Genomic DNA, 13,022 nt, shown 5'->3' on the forward strand with positions numbered 1-13,022 from the left:
ACCCATGCGGAACCATAACATTCCACTATGGATACAAGAATATTGTGGGAGACAAGTCATAAACCTTGCTGAAGTCAAGGATACACTAGCGTCACCTCCTACACAGATTTACACATTTGCCATGGAAAGCAATCAAGTAGGTTGGGCATTATTGACCATTGTCAAATCCAATATTGGCCGTTCCTCTGTCTTCTTCCCCATGAGCCCAGAAATGTGTTCCAAGAGGCCTTGTATTATGATTTTTAAGAAGACTGAGGCAAGGCTGAGTTTGTGGAAGACAGGACCCATCATTATGTGCTTTGGCTGATTCACTGCCTTCAGCAGGCACACATCTTCAAACACAGAGGTTTCACACTGCTTCCCTCTTCCCTTTCCTCCTGTGTATCTGAGGCTTTGTACAGCCTCTGTGGTATCTTAGATGTTTTCTAAATCATGTTTGTAGAAGCAATTAGAAGTATTTGAAAGCTTATGTATGCAACTACTCACTCTTTCTCCCACCATAAAAAGTCGTATTACGCTTTCTTTGGTCTCTTAATTATTTATACTGTTTCTCCTTGAGAAGGTCAAATCCTTCTGATCATAACTACTTTCATATTCACAACGCAGAAAGGAGACACACAGTAAGAGTAGTAGAAACTAGAAGATGCAAACAAATTTTAGAACTTCACTGTTGGTCTACAGGACAAGGATTTATTACAGAAGAGGTTTATTATACCAGCTTATTACACCCTTCACCAAAATACAGATAAATCAGAACCAGGAACAAAAATTTTAACTACCCTTTGTTGCTTAATGGAGGTACCTGGATGCTGTTTGGAACAGCTGAGTGGAGATTCCCAACACAAAGCTGAGATCAAGACAAGTTGAGATACACAAAATCCAAAGTGATAGCCTCCTTTCTTGTCCCACCCTACTCCATCCATAAGTTACTCAACATAATAAATCACAGAAACAGAGGCATTCCAGAGACTAGCATCATAGAAACATCCAGGTCTGTAAACATTTTCCAAACTAGCAACAAGAAGGTTAACTGAACAAAGGACAAAAAAGCCCTGTGTTATGGAGGAGGGAGACTTGGCAGAACCCTTCATCTTTCCTCATGAAGTCAGAGATGTTGAGTGTAGAAGGCAAAACCTATGGCAAATCATTTTCTTCTGCCAATGCATCATCACATATCTTCCTGAGGCGGAGCTTTGTGTGCTCTAAAATGGTATGCCAAAAAGATAAGAAAACCTTCCAGATTAATGTGGCAAAACACTGGATGTCTTACCTCTGAGTCCAGAGAAGGGCAATGAAGGTGGCAAAGAGGCTGGAGAACAAGTCTTCCAAGGAGCGGCCGAGGGAGCTGTGGCTGCTCAGCCGGAGAAAAGGAGGCTCAGGGGTGACATTATCAATCTCTGCAACTCCCTGAGAGGAGCGTGTGGCCAGGTGGGGACCGGCCTTTTCTCCGAGGCAGCTAGAGACAGCAGAGAGAACCTATTCTCTAGCTGCGCCAAGGGAGATTTAGGATGGACGCTAGGCGGAGTTTCTCCACAGAACGCGCGGGCAGAGGCCGGGCCGGGCTGCCCCGGGAGCAGTCGGAGGCCGGGCCGGGCCGGGCTGCCCAGAGAGGCGTTGGAAGACAGGCCAGGCCGGGCTGCCCCGGGAGCAGGCCGGGCGCGGCGCTGAGGGCGCGGCCGGCAGGGGGCAGCGCGCACCGCCCGCCGGCGCTGCCGCGGCGCCGCCCCCGCCCGCCCCCGCCACCGCCCCGGGGCGGAAGCGCGGGCGGGCGGGCGAGCGGCGGCCGGCTCGGAGCGCGCGGAGCGGGCGCCCGGCGGGAATGGCGGACGGGGCGCGCTCGCTGCGCGGCAGCGGCGGCGGCAGCGGCGGCGGCAGCCCGGCCTCCAGCCCGGTGCTGGGCGGGAAGGGCCGCACCGCGGCGGGGGGCAGCAGCCCGCCGGGCCACGCGTTCCGCAGGGTGACCCTGACCAAGCCCACCTTCTGCCACTACTGCACCGACTTCATCTGGGGGCTGGCCGGTTACCAGTGCGAGGGTAAGGGGCCGCCGGGGCGGCGGCGGGCGTGCGGGACCTGCCGGGGACGCGAACGGGGTGAGGTGGGGGGAGGAAAAATTGCCTAAACCCACTGCTGATAAAAACTCTATTCATAATTAGTATCAACAAACTATAGTACTAAAATCTAATTTTAAAATCTAGTGCAAAACCACAGTACTAAAACGCAATACTGAAATACATTAATGAAAACAGTGCATTCCATCACAAAAAGAAGTGTCTAAAGATAGTAATCAAAATTCTAGTAATAGCCTTATTATAACAATCGTAGATTGCAAAAATCAAGTCTGAAAACTAGAGTAGTCCTGAAATTTCTGTTCCTATTTTAAATTATAGGAGTAACTAATAATAATAATAATAATAATAATAATAATTATTCCTAACAAAAATATCGTAAAACCGGAGATGTGTCGCTGCTCACTCGCGTATGGTGACACCGGTGTGTGCGGTGATCCAGCAGTGTCCCAGCCCATCCTGGGGCAGACACGCTGTGAGCCACCATGCACCCCAGCGAGCTCACGGATCCATCTCAGGGGCACCCTTACCTGCTGAAATGCCTGATCCCATGGGGAATCTGTGTGGTGTTTGAACCTTTTAAACCTTGGCTGACGCCAGGAAGGGGAGAAGGAATTGCTACGTTTCCCTGCTGGACTACACGGCAGCCGAGGTTCTTGGAACGGATAAAAATTGTAACTTGTTCTGATGCATCAAAATCTAGTGGTGTCATAGCAAAAAGAATGGGTCTCTGTGTCCCTCTTTAAAGGAAAACAAACACAGCACTACCAACAACAAAAAACCCAAACAAAACAGCACAAAACATGATATCTTCATGAGCATATGCAGTCCAGCTGGCTTGGGTTGGAGCTCCCAGGCCGGGTCCAAAGAGTCAGGTTGTACAAGAGCCTCATTGTTTGGGTGGGTGTCAGACAAGGCTGTAGGTGTAGAACAAGTACCCTGCAGTTCTTGAAATAGCTCCTGCCTTTTGTCATTGCCAGGGGTAAAGAGAGTGCTGGATTAAGTTGGGTGGAAGTCATGTTCCTGTGTGGTGCAAAGCAAGTCTTGCAAGGGTGGTTTTATTTTTGCTTAAAAGTTTTCTGAGAGAAATGTTGTTCTGTCTGTGTAGCATAAGGTCATTGCTTATCCTAATAAGCAACAAAGCTCCAGGCTCACATGATAATACCTTTCCTTGTGAAAATGCACAAAGCCAGTCATCTGTGTTCTCTTCCATCACTGACTTAAAAAATGGCAAATTTTTTGAGTCATAAAACTGGGCATTTAGGTGCCAGTTTGTCAGTTAAAGATCTGAATAATTTTGGTAAGGCTAACAGGTAATGCTTGCAAAACATGAAAATGCAAGAATGTCTCAATTTTTTTCTTATCCACTCACATAAAACATACTTAAAGGTAGTGTATTCCTGCAAGTTGCATTTAGGATTTTTTCCTAGTTTTCCACTGTAGTTGGTGTTCTGGATCTTTTCTTCCCCTTTGGCTTTTCCAGCTGAATTATGGATAAGCATCTTTAGCATCACTTTCTAATGACCATGTGCTGATGGGGCACTTCCAAGCTGCATGGTTAAAATAACTCTTTTAAAACTACATCTGAAAATTCTACCCAAAATAAGTCAGCTCCGTGGTGGGTAATACAAGACGGGGGAAATAATCTCAGTTTCTATTAGCTCTAACGCTCTCTGCTCAGAGTGGGCAGAAAAGCCCTATAATGGCACCTGGCACATCAGTCTCCACTGGGTGAAGAATAAGAATTGGGTTTTTTTGTTTGCTTGGATTTTTTTGGTTTTTTTTTGTCCTTTCATCTGTTTTCAACCAGCCATGCTTAGAGTCGTGATTGTCTTTCCAACAACTTGCTGCTAAACAACAAATCTCAAAACCACCTGATGGATCGTTTGCTCATGTGTCTGCTGTTGTCAAGTTCCAAGTTATTTAATAATGCTAATATGATTTCTTAAATTCCATTTATCTGTTACCTCCTTGTCACATTTACTTTAGCTAATGGAGTTTGATCACTGCACTTTAGAAAGTGATAGAAGGAGTGCCAGGCTGTTAAATCAAAAAAGTAACTCACCCAGCTATTAGAGAAGGAAATGTTTTCTGTAGACTTGAAAAACATGGTAGATGATTGCTACCTCGTTTTTTTTCTCTGCAGAGAGTCTGGGTTTGCAGGTGTAATTGCAGCTGTCTTTGGACTCGGTTTGATGAACCACCCACAGGCTTATGAAGCCATCAAAGGGCCTTTTTCTAAGTAGATTTGCAGTGGTTGCTCTTCCAGATCTGTAGGTTCAGATGTTCAGTCTCCTGATGCTGTTTGTGTTGACATTCCCTGAAGCTGCTTATTACCAAAACAGAAGCCTTCCAATCTTTGAAGGGAACTAAACATGCTCATACTGTGACTCCTCCAGTTATTGAAAGGAAAGGAAAAAAAAAAAAAAAAAAAAAAAAAAGAAGAAGAAGAAACATACCAAAAAATCTCACCTCTTATCTGTCATTAGTTTGAGTAGCTGTATGGCCTAAATCACCTGGATTTTTGTTTTAATTGTGATTGAACTTTAGACTCTTGGAGAATGGCATCTTCTATGTGTGAATGATAAAGTATTTTTCTGTTAACTTATCAACTACTCAGTAGACTGGCACATCCCCGTGTGGCTTACGTAGCTGTGTAGCAAAAGTACAAGAAAACAGAATGAATTCTCAAAACATTCTCATAGTGGAAGCCAAGATGGTCCTTAGGTTTTTTCTGTGAATTCCAAAAAGTTTATGGAGGAGATGCTCTGATGCTCTCCCTAAAAGGCATAAAGTGCCCTGCATGTATTCTGACTGTTTAAGATACTGTTTCCCACTCCAGTATGGGGGCCAGACCACTGTCACCAGCACTTTGTATGGGCTTGAAAGTACTCCAGGGGAGAATTGCAGCTCTCTTACTTAGGCAAGATATTTTTACACGTGAATTTTATAGGGAATGCAATACTCTTCCTGTATGGAATAGGTGTCCAGTTGGATCTGAAGATGTCATGTATTAAGCTTCTGTGCACATGTTTATGTAATATCAGTACCAGGCTTGCATCTGTGGTTTATTCACATGTCCTCCCCACCCTGACAAATCTGTTTTCTCTAAATCTTTTGTAAAGAACTGTTTTTCTTACCACTTTGCTATTTGTAGCTGTGACTTCCTTAGATAAGTAAGTGTATGTGTGACAGAAAAAGTGAAGCTTGAGTTGTAGCGTGGAAAAACTTCTCTCTTATATTGCTCTTGCTTTCCTAATCATGGTCATTTCAGGTTTGAGTGGGCTTAAATTTCCTCAGGCTTGCCAAAGAAAAGGCAGTGTAAATGACTGAGGTTTTGTACATGTGTGTACGCATCTTAAAAATGAAAAATACTAGATAGATGAGGCCTGTATAAGAACTGCAAAGACAGCTCTTACTGGTAGTTCCCAGTAGGACCAATTTCATACACTAAAAGGTAGCTAACAGATATTTTATACTGGAGTTTGGGATTAGTTTCAGCCACCAAGAAATACATTTCTTTTCACAGTGCTTTTATTTTACATAAAACACTTCAAGAATAAAAATGAGTTGGACAAATTGTGGATCTGTACATGTTTGGGGGCTACAATAATTTCCAGTTCTATAAAACTTTATAATGTAAAGTCAGTTTGGTTTACTTTGGCCAAGGACAAAATGTAGGGGATTTAAGTAATAAGCAAGTTTGATTGAAAATTTATAGTTGTTTAACCATTTTAGTTTTTATATCTATGTATTTCATTAGAATATTTATGGGAAGCTGCAGTGGTGGATGTCTGTATAGGTATTTGAGCAGATAGGGCACCTGTCTAGATACGAAGGCTCTAAGTCAAATAATATTTTGGGACACAACATCTTTATTTTCTGGTTTTGTTTTGGGGGGAGGAGTTGAAGAGATTTGGGGGGTGAGGAGGGGTGGGTTAAATTTTTTTTTAGGCTTCTAAGCAGACCATCCAAACTTATTCCAAGATGTATAAAGCTTTGTTTCTCTTAATCTGATTTAGATGTTGGCTGACAACACCACAGCTTTTCCAGAATAAAATGTAAACGATGGATCTGAGTTATATTTATGACATAAATCTCAGATTTGGCAGGACAGCCAGAAAGCTGCTGTAATTTATATGGGCATGTCCCAGATAAGGACAAGCCGTGTTGTTCCTTGTTGATTTAGGAGAGCTTGGAGATGTTCAGACAGCATTTGCAGCAGTCTTCAGATGCATATTTTGGACAAATTTTGTATGCAGTCTATTAAACTTAAAGGCTGTTCTAAGAAAATAGAGTCAAATAGGGAAGGTGTGTTAAAGCTGGGAGTTTGTTGCGATATGGAAGCAGTAGCAGGGAAAAAGGGTACAAGGAGCAGTCTCCTTGGACTCTCATCCTTTCCAGCTCTGTTGTTGAGATAGGCACGTGAAACATCCTTGACCCTACAGTTTTCATTCAGATCTGTTTTGAAGGAAGTGAGTGATATATGAGATTCCCCCAAGAGTCTTAATGCTTGCAGTTCAAAAGGAAAAACATATTCTTCCTTCTTGTGATGAGCTTTGCTTGCTTTTGGTGCGTTACCACAATACAATTTCGCTTCTATCCTCCAATCAGTTTGTGTTTTCAAGACTTTGCTGCCTTTATTCTTCAGTGGTTTTCTTGCCAGTGGTGGGGCCTTTCTGTGAACAAGATGTTGGATGCTGAGATATTTGAGTGAATGTGACTTTGCTGCATTTGAAACTTAGATGGAGCAATCAAAGACAGTCAAAAAGGAAAAAAAAAAAACAAAACCACACAAGTAATTCCACAAAATAAAACCTTACACAGAAACTAGGCTCAGTTCAGCTGATATACATGTTGAGAAAAATGTTTGGAGCACTGATTGACACATAGAAAAATGCAATTTACTGGTCTGTATTTGAGGGATAATCCATTTTATACTGAAGAGACTTCATGCTTTTCTTTTCCCTGCCTCCTTCTGACAGTGCCTCAGAGGAAAATATCACTGTCACCATCAGTGATGCAGAGAAAAGGACAGGGTGCTTCGTGAGAATGCACACAGCTTTTGTAGCTGGAAGCTATAGTTTGTGTTGATAGCATTAGCTCAGATTTCAGTCCAGAAACTCAATTAGGTAGTAAATAACTACCTGCAGAAAGTGCTAAAGCCTGTAATCCAATACCAAGCCTTGCACAGCACTTTCATATATCATCTGTGTTACTGCCTCAGTTTGACTCGTTAAGCAGTGACAAAAGCACTAAGGAAGGTGCTCATCAACCCATCATGGTCTGAAGTGGCTGTGGCTAGTGCTCTGCAGGTTCTCTTTCTAGATGATAATTTATCAAATATACCTTAGGCACAGTATGTTCAGGTGTTTCTCAGCCATCTTCAAGGGTAGTACCTTGGACTCCTTTTAATCTTGCACAAAATTTTTCAGTCTTTCTCTGATAAGGTTCACACAGACCATAGTTCCTGCAGTCCTGTGCTAAGGGTCTAAATATTACTTTACAGCAGGGACGCTGCTATGGGCATTAATTACTTATTTTTAATTGTAAGTCAAGGTGGGGCCTCCCGTGTTTACTGCCAGGGGGAATGGCATGCATTTCACCTGTGGTCAGTTTGTAACAAATGTTCTTGATTCCACCCACCAGTACCACCCATACTTAGAATTATAAATTCAAGAATAATAATTTTTTTCCTTTTTTTTAACTTTTTTTTTTTTTTGGTGGGTTCCCTCTGGGCATGGTGCCTTTGCTGGCCTGTTTCTCCTTTTTTGATTCCATGCTGTTCATAACTTGTCCATAATATTGCTTCGTTTCTTAGTATCCATGGAAAGGTGGTTCTCTTCCTGATTTTGGGGCACCCTTCTCAGGTGGCAGCTCTGAATTCTCATTGAGCCATGCTGTCCCTGGACGACCTTTACTTTTTGGTTATGTCACTTGTTTCTTTCTTGCAGAGGTGTTTCTAACTCTGCCTTTCATTAGCTCAAACTGACTTCCTTCTGAGCAGCTTGTTGGTCAATTAGATCCATCCTGAGCTGGCTCTTGAAAGTACCTGTGGTGAAACTGCTTTTGCAACACTTAAAGAAAACAGGTGACTAAGTTACTTGAATATGTTTAATTTGACTCAGCTCCAGTGGGGAAAGAGCAGATTGTGTGTATAGTATATACACGTTTCTAAAGGATTAAATAATACATGCTGATCAGCTCCTGTTCTTTTTGCATTTTCCCCCTCTCCGGCGTTTTTAATTAAAGGTAACTTTCAATTTGTGAGAAGCCTGTTAGGAAACAATCCCAAGCAGAGAGTGAAACCTAACAATCCCAAGCAGAGAGTGAAACCTGTGTATATCACAGTGTGATAAGGAACATGTTGGAAGCACACTTCTTTTTTTTTTTTCCCCTAAGTATGCTACCACAGTATTCTTCCTTATTGTTGCCTGCTGTTGTCTCACTTGTGGAAGTTTGTTATTCAGTAGAGTACAGTCAACCCCTCATTTCACTTCCTGTTCTTATTTAAGCATTTTCATTTGTTTGGCTCTAGAGGAATGGGGGTGGGGCTGTGTGTATATTCGTGCCTATTTATTCACATATATTTATGTGACTTTGTTGCTTTCTTTCCTGTTTAAGATTGAATATCAGTGGATTATTACCAGTGAGTTATTACCAGTGAATATTACCATTACTTGGAAATATGTTTAGGATTATTAATGTGATGTGCTGGTATCACCTCCTTGGCTTCTTTTTAAATACCAGGTGTATGATATAATTGTATGGCCCTTACTATTGTAAAAATATCATTATGTAAGATCTAAAACAACTAAAAGAATAAACAATGCTGTATTTGACCACAATTTAATCCATGTTTGAAGGTTTTCCATACACAATACTGCTAGAGACATTCTGAATATTTAGCTAAACTGATTTTCTGGTAAGAGATTATTGAATTATTGAATAATTTGAATTTTAGGGGTTAAAATAGGAGCACTGTGTTGTTCTGGAGGGTAGTATTAGGTTATGGTGGCTAGGAAATACGATACCCAGTTTAAGTGCAAGAATGCATAGAAAAAAAATCTCAGTTCCTCATTGCTTTTCTTTCTGCTTGGCAGCTTGTGTCACCTATTAGTGTCTTGGTTTGTCATGATATAATTCAGGAAATTAGTCTTTCCTTTTTATGCAATACTTTCTCTGCAGAACGTGAAAATAATAACTGGTACACCTTGTTAACCAGAACATAAGAAATAATTCACTAACCAGTTTCTTAAGTGATTCAAGTAAAAATACTTCCTCAGTGCTGAAACCATGATGTGGTTTGGATCTTTGCCTGGAATCATCATAAATACAAGGAAATCGGTAAGATTCCCCTAAGCATGAAGATGGTGTGACGGAAGTCTCTGAACATAAAGTGAAAAAACTGATTGCATTTGAGACTGTGAATGCTTTATTTCAGAATAAAAAAGGTTTTTTGTGAGATGACAGATTTTTTCAGAATCTAGTTAGGATGGCAGAGTGTAACTCATCACACATGCAAATTTGCATGGAAAACTGACTAGGACTAGCAATCCTGGCATATATCTGCTATAAAAAGAATCCCTTAGAATTAAAACAAATATGTGGGCTGAGCACCAACCTAGGAGAAGCTGCTTTTTCACATTCAACCTCTTGTCAGAAGAGTATTGATACAGGGTACTGGAAAAGCTGATTTAAAAATCTTTGGATATTCACAGACATGCACACGATTTAGAACTCCCAAGACACTTGTGGAGGTTGCTGCCCGGGTTTTGGGTGGATGCTGTTGCTGTCCCGGTGCGTGGTGCAGCGCTGGAGCTGCTGTGCATGTGGGCTGTGAGCAGGGTCTGCCCTCGCTGCTGACACCTGCCCGTGGTGGCAACAGCAGCCCTGCCAAAAAGGAGTCACAATCTCTTTGTCCTAGAAAAGGGTTTTCGATTCCAGTTATGTTTGATGCTCCAACTCTCTGTCTGGATGCTGGGCAGACTTAATTCTGTTAACAGAAGATGCTGAGTGAGAAACCGAACACGTGATCCAAGAGGAGGAGGTGTGAAAGAAGAGATGTAACCTTAAACAAGAACTTAATAGATTCCTGTTTCAATTTCTGTGCAGAAATCAAGTACAGACTTACAGGCTTATATTTTCTCTTGTGAAGAAGTTAACTAACAGCAGCTGGGACTTTTGGTTGCCAAATCCTTTTTTAAAAAATAGGCTAAAGTAGAAGGTAAAAATACTAGCATGTTAAAAATACTTTCAAAACAGCCAAATATAATTGTGTCCATTTTGGTTTTGACCTCTGTTATTCTGTTCCTTACTTATTATATTTCTTTCCAGAATAGCTCCTGTTTGGCAAATGCATAAAGATTTCTTGACATTATTGTATTTTTCATTCAAGCACTTTTTCTTCAGGTGAACCAAATAGATTATTTAAAACTAAATCCATAAGATAATGGAGATATATTACATTTTTTGGTGTTTCTTTCTTACATTTACTTTTGCTTAGCTCAGTGTAACTTTTTCCTTAATTATGCTGTCTTGGGAAACTTTAAGAACCTTTCAGTGCGTGTTGATAATTCATGTGCATAAATTAATAGCTGATTATGCTACATAGTAAATTAAGATCGAGTGCTACAAGAACTTTCTCTGTCTGATCAATTGAGAAGACCACACCAAACAACACTAAAATGAAATTAATATATGAGCCTTGATATAATTTGGTCCCTCTTTGGGAAAGATTTATGTCTTTTCAGAGAGAGAATTTGAGGTTTAGTGTTTATGGACAGAGTTATTATATTTTTGGAAGTTCTGGTGTACTCATCAGTGGTATATATAATTTGTACTGCAGGTTTCTTTTGTCCATATAAATGTAAACATCCATCTTCTATGAATTTTGTGTGATCTTAGATACATGAAAGACTGTTGCTTTAATTCAGGAGAAATATAGTCATCAATCTCATCAGTGACTCAAGCCTAAGTGCTGGAACTAAAATGCTCACACTTTCTTCAAAAGAATCTTACAAAAATACTTTAGGTGAATGAAACGAAGAATCAGGATTTTTTAAAAAATCGCGAGATCAGCACTTTTAATTTGCCTTTTGGAAATAGTGCCTGGTGAGTGTTTTGTTTTCCTGATTCACCACTGTGTGAATCATTTGCCTGTAGTTTCCTGACCATGTCAATAGCTTTGTAGTAACCACACTGGAGAAAATACTGAATGTACTTACCCAGTTGGCACAGGATTCTGTTTCTTTGCTTTCCGCATTTTTCCTCTCCGTTTTTTCCAGGTCTGAGTATTTTTCACTCAAATCCTATTGTTTTATACACTTCTGAGTGTGATGCAACTGTAAATGAAGCCCTATAGGAATGACAAGTAAAGGTTGCCTTGGCCGCTCTGGGGTATCTCGGTTTTTTCCTTGTTCTGTGTTGCTGGGAAGTATTGAGATGCCATAGAAAATCCAGAGATTGCCAAAATTAAATGTGGAAGAAAATTTTTTATGGGTTTATGTCGATTAATAATGGGACCTACATTTTAAATGTATCCAGCTTTCCTTGAAAAATTGTAACTGTGCTGTGGAGGTTTGTGGGTGCTACTGCAAGTAAGCTTAGCAGTGATTTTTCTTCTAGTATCTTCAGGATTTTTTATTATATATTTATGTTCTGTGTTCAATTTTTAAGCAGCAGAAGAGGGATTGCAAACCTTCAGTCTGCTGGTTATATCACTGAGTGGAAAGGATTGTGTTTATGTGAAATGCTGCCTGGGTCCACACATAGCATCTTATGTGTGTTTTGGAGGGAATTCTCAGTTTCCCCCACTGCTAAGAGCGTAGAGCTAACTCACTGAGTTCCTGTGTGCATGGGATACACGTGGGGCTCACTCGGTGTGTCCCTGGTGCTATGCCCCATAGGTGCAGAACTGGTGTGTATTACAGCTGTCTGTAGCCTGTAATGTGGAGAATGTCTCCAAGTCTTTGGGCGCTGTGAGTGTCCAGGCAGCTGTGTCAATATCACATTTTTCTGCCAAAATTCTGTCACAGCTTATGAAGTCCTACTGTGCATTAAGTTCAGCTAAGATCCACCCTGTTTATTTCAGTGTAACTCAGATTCTTCTTTTTCAAAGTTGGAGATGTGCTACTGTTATTTCCCTTTTACGTGTGTGGAGGCATTTCAGTGCAGGTATGTCCAATGTAGCAGAAGCGATAACGGGACTGTTTTTGCACAGGACACGTCTGTGTTGTTGTTGAGGAGGATGACCCTGACATGGCAGTGTGTGGATTGATTTGTGCTGTGCTGGGGAACAAGTGACAGTGGTGCAGGAGGCCACATGTGTGAGGGCTGGAACCTTGCAGTGTTCGTGCAGGCTGCCTAGCCATGATCACCTCGTGAAGTCAGCAAGTCTAAGGGCAAGGTGCTGCAACTGGCTGGTGGCAATCCCAGGCACAAGTACAGACTGGGAGAAGAAGTAATTTCACAGCAGCCCTGTGATGAAGGACTTGAAGTTGTGATGGATGAAAAGCTGGGCTCGAGCTGGCAATACCAGAATCAAGCACATCCTGGGCTTCATCCAAAGCAGTGTGGCCAGCAGGTCAAGGCGGGTTCCTTTACTCTGTCCCTGTGAGACTCCACCTGGAACACCGCATACAGCTTGGGATCCTCAGCACAAGAAAGACATGGACCTCTTAAAATGTGTCCGGAGTAAAGTGAAGAAGATTATTGGAAGGATTGAGTACCTCTGCAATAAGGACAGACTGAGAGCTGGATAACTCTGCAATAAGGACAGACTGAGAGCTGAGGACGGGCTGAACAACCTGGATAAGAGAAGGCTTTCAGTACCTTAAGAGGAGGTTGTAAAAAAGGAGGAAGAGGGACTTTTTATATGGGCAGATAGTGACAGGAAACAAGGTAATGATTTTTAACTGAAATAAAGCGTCTTTAGATTAGATGTTAGGAAGAATT

The 13,022-nt window shown here is 41.5% G+C and overlaps 2 protein-coding genes across 2 annotated transcripts in view; one reads left to right on the forward strand and one right to left on the reverse strand.

Annotated features, from left to right (window-relative positions):
• ACO1 (aconitase 1) overlaps positions 1 to 1,658 on the reverse strand; it is a 55,194-nt gene extending 53,536 nt beyond the window's left edge. Inside the window, exon 1 of the mRNA XM_064736350.1 lies at positions 1,271 to 1,658. The gene's annotated coding sequence lies outside the window, so the exon portion shown is untranslated. The remainder of the gene's footprint in view (positions 1 to 1,270) is intronic.
• A 146-nt stretch (positions 1,659 to 1,804) lies between these two features.
• The window catches only part of DGKQ (diacylglycerol kinase theta), an 88,061-nt gene continuing 76,843 nt past the window's right edge, over positions 1,805 to 13,022 (forward strand). Inside the window, exon 1 of the mRNA XM_064735252.1 lies at positions 1,805 to 2,033. Coding sequence (XP_064591322.1) covers positions 1,820 to 2,033 — 214 coding nt within the window. The 5' untranslated portion in view covers positions 1,805 to 1,819. The remainder of the gene's footprint in view (positions 2,034 to 13,022) is intronic.

Source organism: Zonotrichia leucophrys, chromosome Z (genome assembly GCF_028769735.1).
Source record: "Zonotrichia leucophrys gambelii isolate GWCS_2022_RI chromosome Z, RI_Zleu_2.0, whole genome shotgun sequence".
NCBI classification, from domain to species: Eukaryota; Metazoa; Chordata; class Aves; order Passeriformes; family Passerellidae; genus Zonotrichia; species Zonotrichia leucophrys.